The 26,090-nt window shown below is 44.1% G+C and overlaps 1 protein-coding gene and 1 non-coding gene across 9 annotated transcripts in view; both read right to left on the bottom strand.

Moving 5' to 3' along the window:
* Window positions 1-1,191: 1,191 nt before the first annotated feature.
* ACACA (acetyl-CoA carboxylase alpha) overlaps window positions 1,192-26,090 on the bottom strand; it is a 274,923-nt gene continuing 250,024 nt past the window's right edge. For all 8 annotated transcript variants that reach the window (XM_030296955.1, XM_030296959.1, XM_030296958.2 and 5 more), the window contains 4 exons: window positions 13,475-13,629; window positions 12,636-12,806; window positions 5,146-5,282; window positions 1,192-3,570 (listed from right to left, as the gene is read on the bottom strand). In XM_030296955.1, the coding sequence (XP_030152815.1) occupies window positions 3,447-3,570; window positions 5,146-5,282; window positions 12,636-12,806; window positions 13,475-13,629 (587 nt within the window). In that variant the 3' untranslated portion in view covers window positions 1,192-3,446. The remainder of the gene's footprint in view (window positions 3,571-5,145; window positions 5,283-12,635; window positions 12,807-13,474; window positions 13,630-26,090) is intronic.
* LOC115501931 lies at window positions 20,468-20,658 on the bottom strand. Its single transcript, XR_003964981.1, has one exon. It is a non-coding gene; the product is annotated as a U2 spliceosomal RNA (small nuclear RNA).

The following is a 26,090-nucleotide window of genomic DNA, read 5'->3' as shown; positions in this document are numbered from 1 at the left end:
TCATTAGACACCTGTATTCATCCCTGTGTCCTTATTTTTCAGTTGGGGAAATGTAGGTGGGCCTGGGACTAGATCATAGAATCCCTGCTGTTCAAGCTTTTCTCATGATTCTAGTAGTACCAGTGGAGGTTTTAAATTTTATGAAAAAGACCAGTGAAAGAAATAGCACTCCCCTACAAAAGAAAGCACTGTATGTGTCAGACAAGTTCCCAGAGGCAGGAGCAGAATCTTTTCCCATTCTTCCTGCTGACCATCCCCAGAAGCACCAGCAGATATGAGCTGAGAACAAGGACAGCTTAAAGTTCACATCTTGGGGTCTGCTTCTGATCTGCCTGCTTAGGGAGGAGGAAAGAAGGCTCAAGGCCTCTGTGCTGACCAGGATTCCCTGCGGCAGCTGGAGGCAAAGAGTAGCAATTTTCCTCCTGGATCTCCCTTCTTACTCTAAGAACTTCTACCTTAGGGTGATTCAAATGGATGCATATTTACAACATATTATATATATGTATAAAGTAAATATATATAAAGTATATTTAAAATAAACATTTCATTTTAGAAAAAAAACACCCTTTGCTTTGCTAAATATCCCAGAGAGACAGACACAGCATGCCGAGTTTAATAATTAGCAAAGGCCAGTGCTTCCTCTTCCTGATCTCTTGTGGCCTCCACTTTTCTTTGCAAATGTTTGGGGACTGGTGTTTGTTCTTGCTTCAACCACATGGATTTAGAGAGAAACAGAGGCAGAGGGTTGAAGGTACACAAGCATGAGCTTCCTGCTCCTGGTGCCTTTTTGTGCCCAAAGTTAGCATTCAAAATCCATTAGGCAGCTAAATTATTAAGAGAATCTACCTCTCCATAAAACTGGCCTGAGGTGAGCTCTGAATATGGTTCACTATTCACTTGACCCAGAAAATCCCACGAAATCATGTAAACCAAGAGGTTCAAATCTTCATGTTCCTTTTAAGAACACCCCTGAAACTGCCCAGGCCATCAAGGGTATGTGTATCTGAAAAGCCTCCAAGTCTCTCAAAGATGTCACTTTGCAGAAGCAATGCATGCATGCTGTTCTGTCACTATAATGGCTCAGCTTTTAGCAGCAGAGCAGCGGCTCAGCCTACCAGTGCTGAAAGCTCCCCGCTTAAAGTAGAACATGAATGCGGTGGCTGGGCGTGGGTCGAAATGACAAACAGGGACTCTTCTACAAATGTGGAGGTTTATTTCAACAAAATGTGGAAAGAATACATTTGACTGATGCTCCTTGCTCATCAGGGTATGTGTCCATTGAATGCTCAACGAGACAAGTGAAGGCTGCTTTGTGAATGAAGTGAATATGGCGATCTCGGCTCAAGTAAGTCTTGTTCAATACATCGTTTATACTCCTCCTAGCTCAGTAACCTTGCCTATATAATGGGCTGGGGGATATCAGATTGCTCACGTTCTATGGCTCTCCCTGACTTCTCTGCATGAAAAATTCCTGTCTGGGGTAAGACCTACAGTGAGGTGCTCTGGGGATGGGGGAGTAGGCATCACAGACTTTTAGAGAGGAACCATATTCACTTACTGAATAATAATTTGGTGAAGGGGGATTGGTAACACGAATATAACCCACCCTGCCTCTGAAGAAAAGCCAGGGCAAGCACAGGCCAGCTGGGGTGTGCAGGGGGTTTGTACCACCTACAGGTAGATTTTACTAATTGCAGAAAAGTATAATCTGGTCCAAGATGAATCCAGTTTTTACTTAAGCAGATACCAGCCACAGTGGATGCTTCTATCTGGACCGAACATTGTTCCTCACCTTCTTCTGCCCTCTTTGATGATGCTCAACACCTGCACCTTGCATCAGGGCAGCCTGGCTGAAGCTCCGAGTTCCAGAGGGCAGTCAGTAATGTATCCAGCTACACAGTGCCCATGTGCACAAGCAGTTCCTGAAGAAGAGGGCTCTTTCTTGTGCGTGTACTGTAGGGTTAAGGCTCAAAACTGTAGCTTGTATGAAAGTATTCATACCACCGCTTCCAAAACATCTTAGTGATTTATTTCCTCCTTGGTCATCAGTGACAAATGCAATTAGCTGCACTGTAAGAACTGCATGCTACACCAGCCCTGACCACCTGCCACTCTTGCTTTAGGAACACCAACGGGGGAATCAGTAAACTCTTTCTTTGAATAAACAGGTTGTTGAAAATAAACTCTACCATTGGTGAGGAGGCCCCTGCCGCTGGCCAGGGAGGGACCGGTGAGCCTGGAAGACAGCAGCACCATGACGGAGTTGTAGGTAATCTTAAGGTCATGTGGATTCCATGTTCCCTGGAAGCCTGCTCACACTGGGGAAGGCCAGTTCCTGCTGCTCAGAACAGAGATGTCACCAGGGTTCCTTTCAGCAGCTGTGGGGAGACTGGCTACACCTGCTGCTTGTGGACATTCCAGGGAGAGACAAGACCCAAAGGAAGCAGGAACGTCCGCTGCTGGGAGAGTTGCCCTGGAAAAAGAGCTGAGTGACTCTGTAGGCACTATTAACCTTTTATAACTATCAAAGCTCCAGGCTTAATAGTAATAACCTTACAAGTCCTAAAATGAGAGACTATCCAGCCCATTCTCCCTGTGGCATGAGTAACTAACTTTCCAGTAGTGACAGAAAGGGTCACTCCCCCAGCTCTTCTTCTGCCAGCTCAGGCTCTCGTGCTGTCTGTGCAGCTCCCAGCAGGTGCAGCAGAGAACTGAGCAGCGACAGGCAAGGTAGTGGTAGGTCAACTGTCCTTCTGTTTGTTCTAAGAGAATCAAACCCACAGTTGAGGTCCCTAAATCAACAGCAGTGACTTGGTCTACCTTTTTTCTCTGCTTCTTGGATCGTGGTTTTGCCCTCATCTTCGAGTTCCTATGGAGCTTGCAGATTTCATACTCCATGAAGGATAAATAGGTACCTTGGTGTGATTAAGTTGGGAACTATTCTTCTCCTGTACCTAGTGCGTACCAGGCTGAATGTGGGGGTAAAAAAAACCGTGGACTCGAGGCTTCCTCCTCACTCCAGCCCTCCTCTGCTGCCCGTGGCTGCAGGCTCATGGGGCCAGGGGTGAGGAAGGGCTGCTGAGTACCTCCCTGGGCTGGGACCAAGTAGCTGTATGGACAGGAGCAGCAGCCCTGCTTTGTGTAGTGAGACCTCATGGTACATGCTTGTACCCTTCATTGCCTTCTCGGGTCCTTGCAGGGAGAAAGAGCTATAGTCACAGACAGGGTAATAAATACTGAATGGGATGGGTGTGACCAGTGGGGACTTTGTGACCCTATGTCCCAATATGTCATGCATAACCTGAAAACGTTCAAGGGGAAGCAAAATGCCACTTTGATTCCAGTGCTGGGTCTCCTGTGCCTTCTCATCAGAGTGGTTTCAGGCGTAAAAGGCAGCTCTAGCCCTTTTCTCCAGAGGCAGGGCAGGGATGGGCAGGAAGCTCTTTCTATGTTGAAGGGGAGTCCATCGTGGAGAGGATCCGTACGACTTCTGCTCGCTGAGTGGGTGAGATGTGCTGGGTCATATGGACGATGGAATCCATGGCAACCTCGGGATTGGCCTGTACCAAGCTAGAGAGGAAGATTTGGGATGGTAAAGAAAAGAGAGGCAACAGTGTCTGGATTAGGGTGGCTTAAGAACTGCCCAATAATCTAACAGAATCCACTGCAGACACTTCAGTCACCACCTTACCTGATTTGTTTTCCTACATGAAAAAAGTCCCCAGCAGCAAGGCAGGTACTAGATGGACTGGACCCATTTTGAAATGTCAGGAAGTAAGGAATTACATAAACAAACAATGGGGGTACGTCACAAAAAAGTGGAACTGGCACAAAGATGCTTCCACTGGCTAAGTCTTGGACATTTTGGACATCAAAGTAAATAATAAATTGCAAATTATTTAAAAAAAATAGAAACTCATGACTGGTGTAGACTAATGAATACATACATGACTAGGAGGAGAGAAGACTTTCTGCTTACAAGACAGCTGGAATGGGGACTGTGAAGGTTGTAGAGTTGGAAAGTTACCCTTTTGTAACCTTGTCTGGGATCAGACAAGAGTCACCGGGGATCCAGGGGGAAATCCTGGTAACAGAGTATCTTCATGGTCTCGAAGTGTCTACCCACAGATTGCTTATTAGGTGCAAGGGGGGAAATCAGTAATTACATAGTGGAGAAACTGAGTAACATCCTGGCCAGGTGATTATAATGTCAGGAGGGACAGATGGCATCAGGTGTCCAGATCTGGTACCCTGTGAAGGCCACTTCATGTATGTAATATTCCAGCGGAGAGTGTATAACCTGAATCTAATCATGAGAAAACACCAGACAAAATCAAAAGGAGCAACATCTTACAAATGGTGGATGAGATAAGAGATTCTCTCGGTGTTAAATTTACTAAAATTGATGTGGTTATGTAAGAGAATATCCACATTAGCAAATGCACACTTTTGTACCTGGGGTAAAGGGCCATGATGGGCCATGATCTATGTAACTTATCCTTAGTAGGCATATAGGAAGGTGCGTGTGCGTGTGTGTGTTTGTGTGTGTGTGTATATATGTGTATATGTATGTATATATATATATATATATATGTATATGTGTATATGTATATATATATATATATATATATATATATATATGAGAGCAAGCACCCTCCCAAATGATAAAGCAAATGGGATAAAATGCAAATAACAGGTCCATCTGGGTACAGATTTGTTCTCTGCACTGACATTTAAAAATGTCCCCAGCAGTCTCCCCATCCATTCAATCGAGAAGACTGGACTCAAGAATATAGCTAACTCTTGGCTCAAGGAGGGGAGGAGGTAGTTCCCCAAGAAACTGCCATGAAATCAGCTTTTCTCACAAGATCTGCACTTGGAGCTAATAGTTGGGCACAATGAACTAAGCCCTCATCTAGCTGAGATTACTAAGTGCCCCTAGGGACCAGTAGCTGAGAAAGAATTGTATTTCAAGGCTCTATTTTTATCTGTGGGTCAACTATAGCAGTCCCAAACAGAAAGAAACCACAAAGATTGTAAGGCATCATTTCATGATTTGTCCTTAAATCTTTGCTCCTTCCAAAGAAGCGAGCCCAATTTCTCCTACATAACCCCCGCCGCCTGCCCTCCCACAGAGGGTCTCACCTGCGGATCTGCTTGAGGACATAGTCTCTGCTGATGTATTTGATGTTTTCCTCGATTACTGAGCGAACACCATCTTCCTCGGTCAGCTGTTTCTCCAGCCACTCCACTAGATCCTTGTTATTGTCCCAAACATAGGCCTGCAAAAAGACGACTCCTGGTCAAACACCTGGGGCCAGGCCAGGCTGGACACCCAGATTGTTCACTATCTGGAAAGTTCACTCCAAAAGCTTGTTCACCGCACAACAAGTTGTTCATGATTCTCCACTATTGCTAGCATTACAATAGTAAGAGGAAAGAGGTCTCAGGACAGGAGCTTTCCTCATTCTCCTTTTCCTTCTTTTGGTACAAGATGCATCTTTGAAGCATCCACATGGGCCCCTACAGATGTTAGTGCTCATACTGACTCAAGTCCTATCATTCTAGGTCTCCACCTATTCCACAAAGGCTGAATGAGACAACGTAATTGCCTGATGGACTTGAGAGAAACAGTCAAAAGCCCAAATTGTTCAGTAAAGTGCTGACTGAGGGGCACCTGGATGGCTCAGTCAGTACAGCATGCAACTCTTCATCTTGCAGTCGTGAGTTCAAGTCCCACATGGGCGTAGAGTTTACTTACAAAATAAAGTCAACATACGTTAAAAAAAAAAAAAAAAATGAAAGGTGTCTTTTCTGAGGAAGTAAGACACAATTCTTAAAATGTAAGTCTCTGGCCCCTGCCAGGGTGGCAGATGGGTTGCCTGGTTGTGGAAGTCTTTCAACAGGGCACGGAGGGGTACTGACGTGGGAAGTCTTGTTACTAGAAGAGAGCCACTAGGTCAGAAACCTACCCATTTTACTCTCTATGAGAGTATTCCAATGGGGCAAGGTATCTGTAACCCTGAAAGTCTAAACAAACCACCTTGTGCTTCCTTTTTTTCGAGATCATTTAGCTGAGTATTTCCTAGGTAGTTGACTACATAATAATTCAGAAGTGTGTTAGAAACCTAATAGCCTTCTCCTTGCTCTCCTCTCCTCTCCTCTCATTTTCTTTACAAATCATTTAGGAATCGTTTTGTTAATGGTTTCCGGAAAACCAAGTACCACCATTAGGGCTCATTCATATTTATGTCATTTTGTGTGGGTAATTAAACACAAAGCTCGTCATTTAAAGGTGCGCTATCCTTCTCTGTTATCACTAACGAAGTCAAAGCCAGAATGACAATGAGTTTGGCGCTGTAATTTAATAGGTGGGTGCATCAGGGACTCTCAGAGGCTTTGAGGCTTGAGATGGGCTCAGGAAACCTTGTATACAAGCAAAGGTGCAGGAGCCATGGTTGGAACTTCAGGACCTGTGAGGCACAGAGGGAACGTCTTCTTCACACCCTTCGAGGGCAGCACGCAGTCAGAAACTGAGCACTGTGTGGTTTCCTAACATTTTATTTCATGCCTTCTAAAGTAATGGTTCCTTGCAGACTCTCACCTCCTCATTTCTAACTTAGCTGGTGAGTTAGCTGTGACTGATTATTTATTATGTCATGTAATTGACTTCCACGTTTCTAAAAATTCTTAAGGAGTTCTTCACAGTTGAAGGATTAAGGAGGCCAGGATTAAGGGTCAGCAGTGCACCTTTTCTGGTCCTTTTGTGCAGTTCTTTTTCTGGCGCCCAAGGTGCCTGTCTCTGAATCATGGCTACAAAGATCAGCTCTCTTAGGGTGGGATGGCCACGCCAGTGTAAGCCTGAGTGAGTCTTCCTACTTCTTTGTGCCTCCGTCAGGACTCTGCCATCTCTGAGGCAAATGACAGGGAAGTGTCTTGTTCTGAAGGAAGGGAGGTGCTGTGTCACTCTCTACTGACAAAGGGAGTGGGTGGTGAGGTTCCCCCCACAATGCAGTGGTCTTCACTCTGGCATCCCAGCGCCTGTGCACCCTACATGTGGACTGGATACACTGGGATACTCTTAGCTGCTGCCACCCAAACTTGGGACATTTCCATCTCTATCATCAGTAATTTAGACTTCTCCAGGGTTTGAGGACTTATGCGCTTGCCCTTACTTATGCAGATTTGGCGGGGGAGGGGTGGTGGTGGTGGTGTAAGAAATAAAACAATGAATGCTTCTTGGGTTTCAGAATGAAAAAAAAGAAAAAGAAAAAAAAAAAAAACTACATTTACCCAAGAATCCCAAAGCCTTTAGTTTAGGAGAATATTTAATACTCTTATTAATCATTTTTAATCCGTTTGCTTTTAATTAAGAAACAGCATGATGCTTTCCTATCAACATATGCCAGGGAGCAGATTAATTGTGGCTTAAGATAACTCTCCTTGATTGGTGTAATGTATTAGCTAACGAGATGCCTGCTTCTAACGATGCTCAGACACTATGCTGGAAAGCCAGCTACCCTCTAGAGAAAACTCTTCTGCCTTCCCCTCCTGCAGCCACAGAATATGCTAGGTGTTTAAATTAAACATTAAAAAAGTTCCTAGACAGGATTAAAGCAACACACTCCAAGTTTTGGAGTTGTTGCTCTAAAGTCTCCTCTTTGAAAATATGGTCCCCATGTATGAAAGATTTGCTGTTCACTCAAAATACAACTGGATGGGGGCGCCTGGGTGGCGCAGTCGGTTAAGCGTCCGACTTCAGCCAGGTCACGATCTCGCGGTCCGTGAGTTCGAGCCCCGCGTCAGGCTCTGGGCTGATGGCTCAGAGCCTGGAGCCTGTTTCCGATTCTGTGTCTCCCTCTCTCTCTGCCCCTCCCCCGTTCATGCTCTGTCTCTCTCTGTCCCAAAAAAAAAATAAATAAACGTTGAAAAAAAAAAAAATACAACTGGATGACAACCATCAAGCAGGACCTCAGTAAAGTTTAGGTCACAGCAGAGTACACAAAGGCGAAGGGTTGCAAATCTTGGTCAATAGCATTTTTAGTAAGAATAAAACTTACGTACCCACAGCACTACAGGTTTTTCTTAACAGACCTGGGAGGGTTTAATGTACTGTTTTGACCTAACTTCCTTCACCCAGGAAGAGCAAGGCTCTCTTCCCCTGGATTAGGGAGTCTACAGTCCCGTGTTTGCCTCCTAGAACAGAGCTGTAAGATTCATTGTTCCAGCCATACAGAAGGACGGGCCAACCCTATTCCCAGAAAGAAGGTAATTATCATTTCCCTCCTTAAAATTATGAAAATGTGACTGATTATTCCCACTATTCCAGTGTGGATTTTAAGCAAGTGTGAAATGCTGGGCTGCTAATCTCATGATAGGCTTGGGACCATAAGTCACTACCTGCCTCACACTCATCCCAATCACAACATTTCAGTACCAATAAAATATTGATAATTAAACATTACAATACTGGTCTTACAATAAATGTTGAGCAGATACTTTATCTCTCTCTGCATCAGTGGATAAGTATCTCAGGCACTATTCACAGCCTCACTAATTGTATGTAGTAATTAGTCTATCGTACAAAATCTAAATGACCTGTTTAGAAAGTTTCATTTCTAAGTATTGGATAGCTGTTAAGCCCTCCTTATTCAATATACAGGAGGACTAGAGAGCGACCAGGGCACAGTCTGATGGATGTGAGTCCTGATTACCATGCCCTGTAGATAACTCACCTTGTGAGCTGCCTGGAGACATTGCTGGCAATGTGATTTTCTCTGAGGCTTTGGAGTAAAAGAGCAAACAGCCATGTGGGCTGGGGTGGCCTGTGGACCCTGTCTCCTCAGAGGTACTCCAATCTCAGCCCCAGACCCACAGAGGGCCAAACAATGTTTTCCAGGTTCTGCCTTCCCTCCTCCTTCCCTGGCCCTAAATCGAAAGTTTTGTCCAGGGGTAGCATGAGGTCAGCCTTTGGGGAAAGTGGGAATCAAACAACCTTGTTAACAGTGCTTTTTCCTCAGTCATTCTTGCAAGGGCCTCCAATGACTGACCATCTCATTTGGAAATCCAGAGTAAGAGTGTATGGGTAGCTACCTGGACAGTAACAATGTGCTATGGCATCCTAGATCGTGGATTAAGTTACAGCAAACCAAATCAAAGAACATGGGGTGCCTGGGTGGCTCAGTCGGTTGAGCATCTGACTTCGGCTCAGATCATGATCTCACAGCTAGTGAGTTGGAGCCCCGCATTGAGCTTTGTGCTGACAGCTCGGATCCTGGAGCCTGCTTCGGATTCTGTGTCTCCCTCTCTCTCTGCCCTTAACCCACTCACATTCTGTCTCTCTCTCAAAAATAAACATTACAAAAATCTTTTTTAAAACAAAGAACATTTACTGAGAATCTACCATGCTCATGGCTCCTGCCAAGATCATTAAGTTATACATCTAACTCTTAGCTGACGTTATGATGTTTTACCTTCTGGCATGCTGTGTGGAGAAGGGGAGCAGACCGGCACATTCTGAGTGTCTACTGAGTGCCAGACATTGTGCCCCATACCTTACTTATCATGTCATTTCAAACTCACTGAACCCTGTGAAAGAAGCATCATCTCTGTATTACACATGAAGAGATGGAAACTTAAATCAATAATATGTCTGAGCCAGCAAATGGCAAGGCTGGGATGCAAAAAGTTTGTGAGATTCCCAATACCACTTCTCGTTGCCCCAGGCAGAGTTCTAATCCTTTTGGGGCTGGGGAAAAAAATTAGTCTGTTTGAAAAACCACATGCCTCAAACTGTGGATCTAAGAATCAAGAGAGAAAGCCTACCCGTGATACAAGCACGCACTGTGTTCTTATGACCCAACTTAAACCCAAGTTCTTGTCCCTGTTTTCAGGCAACTGCAGCCATGCTTTTCTCCTCTCTGCAGTGAAACTCTGAACCATAAACCGTACTATTTCCTACAACAGGACTATCTCAGTGGATTCAAACAAAATCCTGTAACTCACAGTAACAGATTCCTCTATGGGAAACAAAAGAATTGCACTGCTAAGTTACATAACATCACAGTGTCTTCAAATTTTCTGTCCCCAGATCTCTTTCTTCAGGATTAAGACAAAAACAAAACAAAACAAAAACAAAAAAATAAATTCTCTGAGACAAAAGAACACACACATGGCTAGCAGATGCCTATCACTAAATGTCTTTCCCTACCAGTAACCACAATGAGGATCAGAGGGTCACTTCCTGGTGCAAAGCCAAGGTCTAGACTCAGGCAGTGTTTGCACCTGAGACACAGTGCACGCTATCTATCACTGTTTGAAGAACCAAAAAAAGAGTGGGGGGAGGTTGGCAACATTTTTAAGGTTTTAAGCCATTGCCAAACACGGAGCAGATTCTATGAAGGCAGCACAGACGGCTTCTGAACACTGCAACACTTTCTTCTCTCAAGGGCGCTACAGATTTTATCACCCACCCCACACTAAACTAGGTCCTGCTGAGCCTGCAGAATATGGAAGGAGGTTTCAAAGCCACATCATAGCATCATTGCCCTTCCTTTCTTCTCCTCAGCTGTCCTCCTGGACTAAAGAGCTCAAGGGAATGCTGTCTTTTGTAGACGGGAGGGAGGAACCAGCCTTAGTCCTTGGGTATAGTTGGTTCCCAGTGTCTCAGGCAGCCTCCTCCTGACCTATTGGGCTGGGGTGGTCTCCCACACTTGATTTCCAGCATGGAGTCTGTGTACATACAGCCAACAGTTCTCTCCATATCTACAAGATGGCAATGACCTATTTCTCCAGACACACTGTCCCCTGGATACAGGATGCTAAGGAACAATGGAAGGGCCTATCCACTCACTTCATGCTCGGAGGGAAGCTATTCCTTCTCCTCATCCCTGTGCTTACTGAAGCCCTGCACGTCCATTACTGACTAATGTGGTAGGAAGGCGGTGCGGGCCTCTCCTGGCCACACACACACACACTCCATTTACCTAGCCGGCCACTCTTAACTCGAGAACAACCTCTTATTTTACACTTGCGTGACTTTCAATGCCAACTTCCACTAGAAGCTGCCAGTAGCCACTGACAAAATTGTCTCACTCAATTATGATGCCACAAACTGACCTTAACCTGAACCAGACGTCGCATAAGGCTGTGCTCGCCCACTGCACATCTGAAATATTTATCTAAAGAAGCTTTTCAGTCGTAAAGAAATGGGTAGGCTTAACACAGAGGTGAATCTTAGAAGCACCCAGATTCACGGGGTTTAACGATGACGACAAATCTTGGAGTTCCTTCCTGAGAACAGTCAGCAGGGACATCAGCCAACACTTTGCGGGAAGAGGCTGACGGGCCTGCCCTCCCTCAGTACTCTAACCTAATAGGCACCAAATATTTTGATCAAAACAGCTATCAGGAAAAGACATTCTCAGCATACACTACCAATATTCTGATAAAATTTATATATGATGCGTATGATTTACTTTTAACCCATATAATAACTACTAAGAACAGTTAGTTTCTTTTTCTTAGTAAAAGGACATGGAGAAATAAAAGTTCCAACTCTTTCTTCCCATCCTCCCACAGACTGTCCTGTGCAGCCCATAATTCCAGGGGCAAATGCTAGTGCCTGGTCACCCTGGTCTCAGACCTCTCCCCCCAGCGGGGTCACTGGTCCAAGGCATGTGTCCTCTCCACCAGATCAACCCAAGAAGATGAGGGATTCATGGTTCCTTGCAGTCAGAGTGGACATTTCCTTCCAGCTCAGATGTGAAACCAGAAGATCTTTAGCTAAAGCCCTAGCATCTCCTGCCTAAATAACCATCACCTTCGATTAGGCTTCTTGCTCCTGACCCCTTTCAATTCTACCTTCCACACAGCCTCCTGAGTGGTCTTCCTATAATACAAATCAGAGTATGTCACTCTACTGCGTTAACTACCTCAGTGGCTTCCCATAGACCTCAGTCCAGACCCTTAACACAGCTTCCATGGCCCTGCAGATTCTGATCTGAGCCATCCTGAAATATCTACAGTGCCTCGGATGTGTGATATCAGCCCTTGAAACGTGCTATCAGCCCTTGAAACGTGCCACTCCTTCTTCCTGGAACATTCCTCCTACCTTCCCCTGATCCCCTGATGTCCCCACCCTAACCCCACCCTTTTCTTCTGGCTCATGCCTACTTTGTTTTCAGGATGGCTGAGACACCACTTCTATAAGTTCTAGACTCTCCTCCTCCTTCCCAGAGTGGCTCAGGTGTCCTTCTCTGTGCTCCATGATGTGCTGGGTCTGCTGTGGTTAATATCAGCCACATTGTTGTACATGACCTCTCAGCTAATCCATCTCCCCCTTGAGATGGTAAGCTCTGTGTGGATGGGAACAGTATCTGCCTCTTTCTTTTAGGGCCTAATGCAGTGTCTGGTATACAGTAAAGTACGCAAAAAGGTTTGCTGAATGATACAGTGAGCAACAAAAAATGTCCGATGACCTCTTCTAACAACCCATCATGACATGTTACGGTATGGGGAGGAAACAGGGCTTAGGTCTCTATGTTTCCCTTCCATTTCTGCCTTCAGAGGCCTGGGGATCCTCAGGTGGGGGTGAGGAGCACAGCACCAAGGCTCCTCCTAGGGCACCCACCTACCTTCACGGTTCCTTCCACTTCTACAAACCAGCGCCTTAACATGGCCTGGATCTGACCGTCAGTGAGCTCTGGGTTGGCATTGTGGATTTTCTTTTTGACCAGGTCCTCCAGCAGGAGACGCCTCAGCCGCCAGTAGAAGAAGGTACGGGATGTTTTCCAATCCAGGATGTCCTACATACAGACAAGAATAAGCTTAGTCACCTCAGCCCTAATCCCTGCTCAGTGCCCAGTCCACAGGGAACTCCACAGGCACAAAAACTTATCCTCTAGGAAGCCCTTCAGAGACTTAAGAGCAGGCCGTGACTTTCAGCACCTGCAGCTATCTCCCCAGTTTAGAGTTGCAGTGCCCTCTCCAGAGCACTGTGCACAGCAATGGGCCTCGTTAATGCTAACCCCACACATGGCTGAGATGTTCTAGGGAGGAGGCTATGACTTTCCAGATAAACAGGACAGTGTGGAATTGGTTTGCAGCAGAATGGCTCAAGCAACGTGTACACAGATTACATGTGAATTTGCTGCTGCTGGAACCCTGATACTGGTGTAATCCACAGTGTGGGCAGCTGCCCCCAGTGAAAGCACATGAGACTCAGTTTCCCACCAGCAAAATGGAGTAGTTTGCCTCCCAAGGTGTCCAAGGGAAGGTAAATCATAAAATTGTTTTGGGGATGATAATGGATATACAAAAAAAGGAAAAAGTCTCTCCAAAAAAAACTGAAAACGATTTGATCTGCACAAGCTGTTTTAATCCATCCTCACTTGTGAGCCGATGAGATGAGACATACACTCTCTTGCTCACAGGTCTTTGACAAGTCAGGAGAAGTGGCAACCACTGTACTTACGTTAATAACACCCTTCTCCTGCATCCGGCCTGGTGTGTCGTGCAAGTCAGCAAACTGCACGGCTACCTGATGGTAAATGGGAATTAGGAATTCCTCCCGCTCCTTCAACTTGTTCTCCAGCTCCTTCCGCTCAGCTGCGCTTAGCTCTGGGGTGCCTGCAATTAAATAAACCTGCCCGTCACACTCTGTGGTGACCAGGAATCTCTCTGCACAAAAGCAGCCACAGTCATGGGAAGCTCAAAAACACCCCCCTCCCTCTGTGCCCTGGCTCTCCATTGTCTTCACCACCTCTTTGCTGACTAACAGGACTCTGAGATGCCAGACCAGTCCTTATCTTGCCATGGGGAGCCCACATATCCTCCTTTCCCTGTGGAGGTCACAACTATAAAAGCAACCATGGGAGTCCCTCTCCCCAAGTCTTTCCCTGAGCAGGTGCAAACAACCACCTGGGGGCCTGTGTCTCTCATCGTCTCACTGACAGCCAGGCCCCTCCTTCCCCATGCAAGACACCATGCCCATGCCTGGCTGACCAGCATTAGAGCAGCTGGACTATTCTCAGTGTGGGACACGGTAGGGGAGCAACCCCTATGCCTTCAGGCCCAGATCAGCAGCCTCTTCTCCCAGGTCCATACAAGTCACCCGCCAAAGGATTCCTAAAATTGCAAGCTGCTGTTACTCCATAGCTTCTAGTCTCAGGTTTGAAAACTTTTAACCTGAAATTAGTAGAATCCACCCTAATTAGAGCCAGATCTGTGTGTCTTATGCTAGCTCAGCAGATTAGATTAGCTTGCTTCCTAGTCTGCTGCTGGGCTGCTACTGCCAGAACCAACCCCTGACCATAGTGACAAAGACATTCAAGTTCTTGGGCTAAAAGTGAAGGAACAGGGAAAAAAGAGAAATGCACTCCACAAATCCCATTTGGATCACTGAGCTCATAAGCACACAGGATCCTCAATCGACAGATTCCTATAAGGAATCTGGAATTCCTTATGACAGGGAGGATGCCCCCGCCCCCCTCCAATCAATGGTGTCCCAGAAGAGGTACTACTATGTTGTGCTTTTCTTCCTAATTACTCTCAGAATGGGCCTTGCAATCAATACTGAAAATATAGCTGCCTGCCTAGTAAAGAGGAGTAAGTCTACCTGAAGGAGCAATAGGTAACAGCCCCTGGTGTTGGGGACAACCTGAAGTGCTTTGTCACCAAAGCTGACAAATAAATACATGACCACATGTGATGGGTTGCAGAAGAGAAAGTTCTATTTCAAGCATGTCTGTCTGGGAACAGGCCTTGCTTTTTATGCCACTATGAATCATATGCCATAAACAGCCTTGGGCTGCTGAGTGAGCCGTAAGTACTATACATAAACACATGTTAATAGAACAGGGATGTAGCTATAGTACCTAGTTTCATTTTTATGAGATTTTTAGATGCCCACCTCCACCTCTTTTTTTTTTTTTTTTTTTTTTTTAAAGCCCATCACTACTTGAAAACCATGAGGAAGAGAGCTGAAGTCTATCTCTTCTTGGGCTCTCACACAGAGGGGAATCACTGACCTATCACAATCGGGCCCTAACACTTCAGCAGCCTTCTTTCTGCACCAGCCAGAGAGCAGGACTGTGGGATGAGACGAAGGCCCATCCATTCTAGGGTGCATCTGCCTAGACAGTCCATGGGAGGAGAGCCAACTGGTTTCTTCTGAGATGAGACTGTCTCAGTAGTAACATTGATGACGGTAATTTTGACAGGGAAGCAAACATTTTTCTTCTCTAGTATGAGGAACCAAGACTCCTTGGAGGAATGGTTGATTCTAGGGATGGGGCAGGAAAAAACGTAAGATGAGCCTGGAACATGCTGTCACAAAAATCAAGGAAGCACTCAAGAAATGATGGAGACTTGTTAAAAGGGCATAGGAGCCAGTTTGAAGGTGTTCCCACTGGCCAAATCTGGGGCAGTCTGAGCACCAAATTTATCATAAACAACATGATGATGTTAGTTATCAGAATATTTATAGAATGAAATCAAAGTCTGTGAGTGCATCCTGATATAAATAATTAGATGGGGGGGGGGAGAGAAGGGAAAGTTCTCCTCTCCTCCAACAGAATAATAATTAATGGACACAGAAGGAATGATGGAATTAGAAAAATCACCATCTTGCTGCCATCACAACAATCGATTCTGCCAAGAATTATCAATGGATACTAAAACTAGTGGGTGAGGGTTTGATAAGGAACAGGATATTTACACAGCCTCAAAGTATCTCTCCACAAATTACTATTAGTGAAAACCTTAAACAAGTAGTCAAAATTACCATCACCAAGAATTGGACAAAATGACACATGCCTCCTAAGAAGATGTTCTGAGAAGATCATAAATAACACTTCTGCAATATTCCTGCCAAAAATGTATTATCTGAATTTAACCATAGGGAAAGGTAAGACAAACCCAGATTGAGGAACATGCTATAAAAAAGTGGCCTGGGGGGCCTGGCTGGCTTGATCAGTGGAGGTGACTCTTGATCTCAGGGTTTGTGAGTTTGAGCCTTTCCAGTTAGGTGTGGAGATTACTTAAAAAACAAAACAACCCCTCCCACCCCCACCCCAAGCCTATAGTCTTCAAAAAATTCAAGATGATGAAAGGTAAAACCAAAGAACCATTCAAGATTAAAACAGACTATGAGTGCCTGGGTAGCTCAGTTGGTTGGGCATCCAGCTCTTGATTTTAGCTCAGGTCATGATCTCAGGGTTGTGAGACAGAGCCTCACCTCAGGCTCTGTGCTGGGCATGGAGCCTGCTCGGGATATTCTCTCTCTCTCTCTCTCTCTCTCTTTCTGCCATTCCCCCCCCCCCCCACTCACACCCACTCTCTCTCTCTAATACATACATACACATATACATACATACAATAAAACAGACTAAATGCTTGAAAACAGATTACAGTGTGTGGCCTAGGGTTAGATCTCTGATCTAAACAACAACAAAGTCTGTAAAAGACATAATTGGGACAATTGGTAAACTCTTGATATGAATCATGAATCAGATAGTAGTACTGTATCAATGTTATAGTTCCTGATGTAGATAAATGTCTTGGTTATATAAGAGAAAGTCTGTGTTCTTAGAAACACACAGTAAATATTTATGGATAAAGGAGCATGATATCTACAGCTTACTGTCAAATGGTTCACAGAAAGTGTATGTGTGTGTGTGTGTGTGTGTGTGTGTGTGTGTGTAGAGGGTGGGCAAGCAAGTACATGTACATGAGCACATAGAAATGATAAAGCAAATGGGACAAGATGTTAACAAGGAGAATCTGAGAAGAAGGCATCAGAAGTCCTTTGTACTATTCTAGTAACTGTTCTGTAAAATTTATCAAATGGAAAATTAAAATATAAGCCAAGCTAAAAAAAATGTTTTTCTTGGCTCCCCAATGCCTAAAATCAGAAATCAAAGTTAATATTTACAGGGTATTGGGCACTATTCTAAGTGCTTTGTATCTATTAACTCACTTAACCCTTACAACCACCTTAAAGTTGGTATTCTTACTATCCTCATCTTACAGGTGAGCAAACTGAGGCACTGAGAGTTTATATAACTCACCAAGGTCTCAAAACTAGGAAGGGGCAGAGCCAGGTCTCAGGTGCAGCAGTGTGGCCCCCAAGATTTGGGGCACTATGTTACCTTGTCTCTTCTTGTTTAGTTGGGGCAGAGGACAAGTAAGTGCATCAGTAGCAGAATCTCTTTAATTTCAGAAAAGGCTAAACAAAGATGGCAGGCTCCTGGCTGATAAAGATGAAGTTCCATTCCATAGCTGAGACCAAGACAATTTCTTCAATAATTTCTGCTCTGCAGATCTAAAACGGTTTCCTGGGCAGGCCTAAGATTTTTTTTAAAAACTTTATCGTAATATTTTTTGTAAATATTGATCATAAAATTTACCATGTTACATTTCAAACATCTGTTTATGAGATTACCTCCTGAATCAGGCATGTTTGTTGAACCATTTCTTTATACCCCAAGGCGTCCACAGCATTACTAAATATCCATCCTCCAACTTTCTTTACATTCTACTCACCCACATTCACACTGATATGAACACAGTGTTATGTGGATTTGGTTGCACAATTTTAGAACACCCAAAGTAAAGTTTTTATATGAGCCCAGACCTGGTTCCTTGGTTGCCAGGGTGAAATAGAAATGTTTACTTCACTCTACAAGTAAGCAGTGGTCTCTACATCATCCAAGAAAGTGCTGACTCTAGACTTGTTCATTACAGTGATCCAAGAACTTGTCCTTTTGATACTGTTGGGGAGTGTTTAAAAGTTCATGTAGATGGCTTCTGGGACATGGGACCTGAAAGGCACTAAGTCTTTCTATTTCGAACGCCACCTTCCCTGTTTTCTACTCTTCAGTCTAAACCTGCCCATGACTTATAAATTATGCACACTTCTCACTAAGGGCAAGTGCTTGGCATCCTCTGTGAGTCACTTGACTGTATACTTTACTCCTTAATCAAACGTAAGTCTAGCTTGGGGGAGCAAGTCATTTACTCTTGTGCTATAGAGATAGTTCAGGCACAGTGATTCAAGGCAGGAGACTGGTTGTACAGGGGGACTACAGTTGTACAATACTTCTGTACTGGATGGCAAATAGTCACAGTCCCGAGCACCCTCAGCATCTACTTCCCTCTCCTGGGTACTGGGGCCACTTATGCTCCAACGCCAGGGTCCCTGAAACCTTCTGGCAGCCCTAAGATTTAAGGGTAGCTCCTTGTGTTATTGTGAGATCAAGAACTAACATAACAGCAGGTAAAATCACAGCCCTGCTGGGGAGGTGTGGGTGGGGTAAGGGATGGTAGGACTGTGGATATGGAATGAATGAGAAGTTCTAGACCCTCAGAACATCCTCCATCTGGCTAAACAACCAACACTGTGTTTTTATATGTGTACATCTGTACATGTACATATATGTGCATGTCTGTACCATATACATACATTTACTGCGCAGTTACTATGTGCCAGGCACCACACTTAATGCTTTCAGGATCACATAGCTCATAAGTCACCATGCACAATTCAGACCTAGGTCTGATCAGCTGTTAACACTGCTGCCAAGCGGCAGGCCTTAATGTCGCTGAGTGCTTTCCAAGTTGCTTCATATACATCATCTCTAATCCTTAAAACAACCCAATCTTATAGACAGGGCATCTATTTTACAAATGAGAAAACCAAAGTTCTGAAATGTAAAGGTATTTGTCCAGTGGTATCTAGCTCTTAAGTAGCAAAGTCATGGGGCGCCTGGGTGGCGCGTCGGTTAAGCGTCCGACTTCAGCCAGGTCACGATCTCGCGGTCCGTGAGTTCGAGCCCCGCGTCAGGCTCTGGGCTGATGGCTCAGAGCCTGGAGCCCGTTTCCGATTCTGTGTCTCCCTCTCTCTGCCCCTCCCCCGTTCATGCTCTGTCTTTCTCTGTCCCAAAAATAAATAAACGTTGAAAAAAAAAAAATTAAAAAAAAAAAAAAGTAGCAAAGTCAGGATTTACACTTGGGTCTGGCTACCTTCAAAGCTTGTGTTCTTCCACATGAAATGATACCAATGGCGACAGAATTGCAATTAGCTTAAGAGTTTGTTTCACTGTGTTAGAAAAGTGTTAAGAGCACACAGCTCAGCACTGGGTACAGAGGCAGAGGACTTCCAGGCTTGGAGCACAGCATTCTAGAAACAAGGCCTTGGCTTTACCAAGCTGGAGGGACAGAGAAGGCTGGCTCCTGAACTAACAAAGGTCTTGCCTACCCAGTCAAGCTATTCCAGAGCTTTAAAAGAATAATGAAATAAACACCTGCAATGCTCTGGCCCTCCTGAGACTAGGAAGATCACAGAACATTCCCCCAAAGGTTGCCTTGTTTGATTCCTTTAGTAATGCCTCTGATTGCAGTTCAAGACCTACCTCAAAAAAGCATCAAAGCAAGGAAAAGACAGAAGTAGAGGATGTATGTACTTTAAAATGCACATGAGAAAGTCAAGGACTTGTGTGCCTTAAGTGGGGGTGGGGGGAAGAAAAGGTTTGCTACATTTTATTTTCTAAAAATAAAAGGCTGCTTTTAAGCTAGTTAGACCCTTGTGTAGCACATGGAGGGCCCCTCTCTCCTTGTACAGCAAAGCAGCCAGCCCTAGTAATGATTTAGGGGAGATTAACAAATATGTCAATGTCTATTTTCTGCTTAATTTAAAAGCGGCGTCTATAAAGATTTTTGACTTCTGAACCCTGTTCTCCTGAAAGAAAGAAGGTAAGAATGAGGAGGGGGATAAAGAGTGATTATCCTATCATTGATCGTTTGTCAGGAGCATTTCTTATTCACTGGACTATTGTAAAAAGCTAAGCTCTCGATCAATCCTGTAAGCTCCCTGTACAATTAAATATCTTGGAATGGTTTTCTTTCTTTTCTAGCCAGATTGCAGGGCCTCAGGGTTTTTAGGAAAGCAAGTCGTTGTGTGCGTGTGTGAGTGTGTTTAAGAATATGCTACAGGGAGGAAAGTCATTCTTTTCTAGAATCCTACTTTAGGGAAAGGCTGAAACGGGAGAAGAAAGGTAGGTTACTCTCGTCTCTTTCTTCCCAAAATAAAAAGTCCCCATGAAATCCTAAAAATCCACCATAAGGTTGGATAACTATAAGAGTTAAAAAATATTTCAATGTAAAGAACTAAATACAGAAGAGTACTACTAGTCTGTACTATTCTGATCCAATAAGAAGAGCTAACGCTACTGAGAGGTTACTATGTGCTAGAATTGTTTAAGTACTTTTCATCTCATTTAATCCTTGCAAATACCCTAAAAGATGGCTACCTTACAGATGAAGAAATGGAGGCACAAAAAAGTGAAGTAACTTGCCCAAGGCTGCAAAGCTAGGAAACCATGGAGCTGGGATTCAGGCTTAGATAGTAGTCTGGCTTCAGAGCCATGCTCTTTTTAAATTTAGTTTTTATTTTTAAAATTTCCCCCAAAGCAGGTGCACAGTTCCTGGAAGTATCGCAATACCAGATCGACGAGTGGGGTGGATGGAGCAAGCTTCTATTCCATCTCCTAATTCCAAAAATCCATTTAATATATTGTCCTCGGATAGAGGACATATCAGATATTAAACTGATAAGAACAGATACTATACTTGATCTTAGTCAAAAGGCTGAGAAGCGATATAGAGCCAATGCCCTTTAAATGAAACAAGTTAAATTGACCCACAAGTGCCCACAGGGCAGCAGCCTGTCAGGTGTTCCTGGGGCCAGGACATAATGAAAAGCCACATCTCTCCTCCATGGGGTCAAAGCTGAAGAGAAGCTTCTGAGGAGAGAGCTGATTTCTGCAGCAGGAGGTGTTTTTTTACCCAGCCATGACACTGAAGGAGGGCAGGAGGAGGTGAGCCTTACCCTATGGACGAGCAGATCACATCCTATGGTGTAGGATTTGGGGGGAGGGGTGAGACTTTCAAAGCTTAGAATGAAAATCAGACTGGTAGGTTGAAAATTCTCTGCTCAGCTAAAGACACTAGGTGACCTTGCAGAAATCTCTTTTCTGTGCTCAGTTTCTCTTTTATGTAACAACAACCCTAAGCTGGCAAAAAAGGAAAATGTTTTATAAAAGAATGTGGTATTAAAGTGTTTTTTTCATTTTTTAGTTATACTAAGAAGCTTTATGTAAATTTAAACCCAATTTCAACTTTTATGGGCCCTTCTTCCTCTCCTAAGAAAGCAATTTGCTTTGATTGGTTAAATACTTATGAAACTAAAGAAAAGGACTAGACCACCCTCCCTCACTCAGCTCCAGAATATCTCAGATATAAGAACACACACCCGTACCTCAACCTTGAGACTGAAAAATCAGCATAAAAAAGACTGGAATCTTATTAAGATTCAGAAGTACAAACATAAGTAGCTGTTTAAAAGATCTGTGTAATCACATTTTCAATGTTGAAAGAAATTTCTCTATAAAGATAGTAAGATAGGGTGGGAAAAAAAAAAAAAAAAAAACCTTGCAAAACTACTTCTGTATCCATCACAGGTGTGCCTTTCTTTACACAAAAGCATTCTTGAAAAACTGCGTAAATCAGATCCTGTTTTAAATGCCTTAAGGGAGCTATTTAGAAGGAACCCTGCAGTGAATCCTTTGGTAAAGCAAATAATCCTTTTGTAATGGGAATAATTTCTCCCAATGTATCTAGTTTTTTTAAAATCCCATTTTCATATATCTGCTTTTCTTCAAAGGGGGCCATACCTATCTAAATACAGCTGCATTTGCATATTGATTTTAACAGCTATCCTCTCAGGGATGTTTAACCCTAGGTTCCTTGCAATGGTGTTAGTGCTCTGCTGTTCATATTTTTAAAAATCATTATAGTAAACCCAGAGATTTCCAAATAGGAATAAAAGAATCTATTATTCCCCCTGCAACCCTGTCCCCCGTGTCCCCCATGCAAACAGTCCACACAAAAGAGTCAGGAAGCCGCACAGAATTCTCTGAATTCTCGTGGCAGTAAGTCTCAAAGTCTTTACAGTTTTCCTTTCCTTTGTTGCTCCCCTGAATCTACCAGGGACAGGGCTCTGGGTCAGCTAGGACCAGGTGGGAACAGTGCCTCTCAGACATATTCTGACAACAGCCTGCAGGCAGGCAGAAGCTTAGGTTCAGTCCAACAAAATGCCAGCCTGGTCTCTCTGCCTGACAGAACTGTGAATCACTGTTTCCTAGGAAGAGGCAAGCCCAAGTGCTTTTATAAATACAATCAGATTAATAGATCAGATCAAAACAACTCCTTCTCCTTCCCAGAAAATGCTGTCACTATTGAACCAAATTGCATCAAACCAAAATGCTCCTGAATCAGTGTGATGAAGTGGGTTGTAAGCAGCTGCTAACTAAGGGAAGAGGCACCATGCCATAATCTCTCCTCGTGGGCCTGCCTACCAGAGACCAGTGCTTGAATGGCCACGGTGCCAGTGAGGACGCTCCATGTATACCACAGATGACAGGGCAAGAGGCCACATCCCAGGCACTGGTATCAGAACTTCTTTCCTTTTCAACTTTCCAGGTAAGGATGCTGCTTTCTGACCCACACAAGCAATTCCAGCTCTTTTCAGCTTACAACATCTTGAAGATGGACACAAGAGATGGAAAAGCACACACAGCTCAGATACTTCGATCACTCCTGCCAGAAGACCAGCTTAACCCCTGAATCCCCTTAACCCAAGAAGTGTCCTTTTCTTGTCATCTGGCTGCTAAAAGAGAAGGCTTGGGGGGAAGGCATTCTGGAAGATGTCTACAGACATCTGCAAGCCCTAATACTCCCTCTGCACCTGGGGTGCCCTGGGCAGAAGGTATGCTGGTGGAAGGGCCAAGGCAGGCCAGCTGCAGTGCTCAGCTAGAGTGGCCTCTGCCTGTGTCAGACTGGCACTCTCAGGGCGTGCTGTGTGGGCACCACCAAGGTGCTGCTGCCTGGCAGGCTGCCCGGGAACAGGGCCACATTCAAAATGTGAGTCTGGAGCAGGATAAAGTTTCACTAAGTGGCTCCTTTGCCTAGAGACTATTTGTGTTGAGGGAGAGGGCAGTGGGGAACATATGACTGCTTCACACTTGGACTGTCTCTCTCAATTGATTTGTAAGGGTAAGGATCCAGGAGAAAATCTTAGGTTCCGGTGTCAAGAGGCCAGGCTAGGAAGACCATCCTATCCCACACCACTCCCTGGTCCTAGCTCTCTGAGGAGGTAGAAGGATGTCAGAGAGACACAAAGAGGCCATGGAGGCTGGGGCTCTATTTCCAGAGAAGGAAGCGAATTTCCATAAGGCAACCAGGCTGGTAGTATAGTTATCCTTCCTGCATGGACTCTACCAAGCCTGTTCTGAGACTCCAGACTATGGTATTTGGGTTTATATCACATTTCTTTCTCTCTTTACCTCCACCGGGAACCAAGGTATGTACTATTTTCATACGCTATGATAATCACAGAACTACAAACCAGTAATTCACCACCTTCTACCCAAAGTATATAAAATGATGAAAGGTCAATTTTTAAAAATAAAAAATATGAAACAAAGTTAGCTGTTCAGAAATTAAATATTACTCATTATCCTTAGAGAATAAATAGTAATTATGTTTTTGAACACAGTCAAATCAGTTGTGCTCTAAGTGATCTGACAGTGTGCTCCCCAGTGCAGAGGCCAATCTGGGAAGAGACTGGGAACATAAGGTAACATCCACCTCTACAGGCTTTCTCCTAAATCAGATTTTTCTCAGTGGAATTGGCTTTAGATAACAAAGGGAAAGAATTCCTGTTTAATTTTGATCAGGCTCAGTATTCAGCTGAGGAAATCCTGAGAAATGCAGAACAGAGGGAACCAGAATTCCATTCTGGGTGCTGATATACATTTATTTTGTATCTTGGATGATTTATTGAAGTCTTCTTTTTGCCTTAATCTCTCAATCTGGAAAATGAGGTCATTTGCACCCACTCTGTGTGAAAGTATTTTGTCAGTTTTTGATTCTAGGCATAGAGAAAAGAGCCAAAAGCCTACGTGAACCCAAAAGGAGTGGAGTTCATGGCATGTTCTGTTACATCTTTGCTGGCCTGTGACCTCACAAATACACCTGGGTATGTATGATCTCCCTGAAAAACTTAAATCGCTTAAGGGACAAGACCACTTTTTCTACTTCTTTCGTATTTCCTTTCCTATACCACTTGTTACAAAAGTAGACCTATGCCACAGAGATAGCAAACATGGCTGTCTCCTTCTTCTGATAATTAAGGCAGGAAATGATGCCAAACCCTATGTTTGAAAAATGCTTCACAGATTCAAAGTGAATGCACATTCATCTGATCTTCACAATGGCTAGGTTGGGGCATTATCCCCACTTTCTAGATGAAGAAACTAATGTTCAGAGAAGTGAAACAATTTACCTACAAGCAACCTGAGGCTTATACATGACTATTTTTATTCTAGACCTACTCTCATGTTCCTGACCTGCCCTGGGCCAGAGCTGCTTCACATTTAGCAGACTAAGGATTCTTTCTCCAATGCCATTTTGGTCAAGGTTAAATAAATATGGTTTTCTTCAATGCAGAGAGGAAATTGATAATGAGATGATTTGTAACAAATGATTAAATGGCCATCACTTGGAAATCTCCTCCCTCTCCCCTTCCTGTATTTCAAAAGTTAAAAGGTGCTGGGTGAAGGTGGGAGCGATATCACTTTCCTTCAAGAGAAAGAAGCTTTGGCCCCACACCCCTCACCATCCGGTTGCTCTGCAAACAGATGTCAGAGAGGATCCCTCTTCCTACCACCCAGTTACTCTGAAGGGATGATAACAGCCATTGGGGGGTTAAAAAGAGGCAGTGAACCCCCAGTTAATGAGTAGGAATTCAGCAGGCAGTGTAAGATAAATGGAGCTCTCTCTGCTTCTGCTAGAGTCAGCATGAACTGCGGCCCTGCGGCTTGTTTGTGGCAAATGGAGTGCGCGAAATATCAAAGGGCAGTGATCCAGAAGAAGACCGACTTTGACAAATTTTAAATTGGCCAGAAAGAAAACCAGCAAAAAAGAAAAAAGAAAAAAAAAAAAAAAAAAAAAAAAGAAGAAGAAAAAAAGAAAAAAAAAAGAGAGAGAGAGAAAATTATGCAATTCACTGTGTCCTGCAATTGTGGCATTGCTGCCTTTGTACAGAATTAGTGGTAAAAACAGCAGAACGACTGCCTGATGCTGGGAGCAATTATGAGCCATCTAAGTGAGATGCTTATCAGTGGCTGAAGCTTTTAGAGCTCTCACTATATACAGTTGTGAGGAACTTGCTCTTGAGCTGCAGTTACTTTAATTAAAGTGTATGGGGTTGGTCAGAAGTAATTATCCTGTTTGGAGAAGAGACAGAAAAAAACCACCTCAACAATTCTGGGTGGCAATAGATTTTAGAAACAGCTTTGCCAATTCTTATTGTATGTGTGCACTTCCCATAAAGGGATCAGGCTGAGATGGGTTAGACTTATTGGTGGTTGTTACCTAATGGCAAACAATGGGAGGCACATAGGGTTTATTATAACCCAAGTCACCGTGTCTGGCAGGCAACCTGGCTCAGGGCTCCAAACTGCCAGGATGTGCGGTCTTCTAGAGTGCAGGCAAACACTCAGAAGTTTTTGTGTCTCTAGATAGTGAGCATATAAAGCGTCCACAAATGGTACTTTATTAATTAAATTACTATTTGAAACATAAATGAACTAGCACCTCTCCTTTTTATGCCTTCCATTCACGGAGTTTCATTACCTTTTAAAGACAATCACTCTGTTCCTAGAAAAACAAAACCAAAACAAACTAACAAAAGGACTCCTAGCAATTATCTTCACTAACCTAGTGAGGGGCTTGATGGGAGGTCTAGGCAGATAATCAGTGCTTTAGAAGAACCTGAAATGCATTTCAGTCTCTGGACTTGACACAGGGCTCCCACAGTTTAGTCCTATGTGCAAGCTGCAGCCCTTCCAAAGCTCCAAAAACAAATGAGCAACAGAGTAGTGTGCACAAATGTTCCCAGGGCTGTGCGTAGTCTTTACTTGTGTTTCTCTAGCTCGAGATGGCCCTGGAACTCCACCTGGGTAGGTCTC

The sequence above is a fragment of the Lynx canadensis genome, chromosome E1 (assembly GCF_007474595.2).
Source record: "Lynx canadensis isolate LIC74 chromosome E1, mLynCan4.pri.v2, whole genome shotgun sequence".
In the NCBI taxonomy this organism is placed as follows: Eukaryota; Metazoa; Chordata; class Mammalia; order Carnivora; family Felidae; genus Lynx; species Lynx canadensis.
This window is presented reverse-complemented; position numbering and strand designations above follow the sequence as displayed.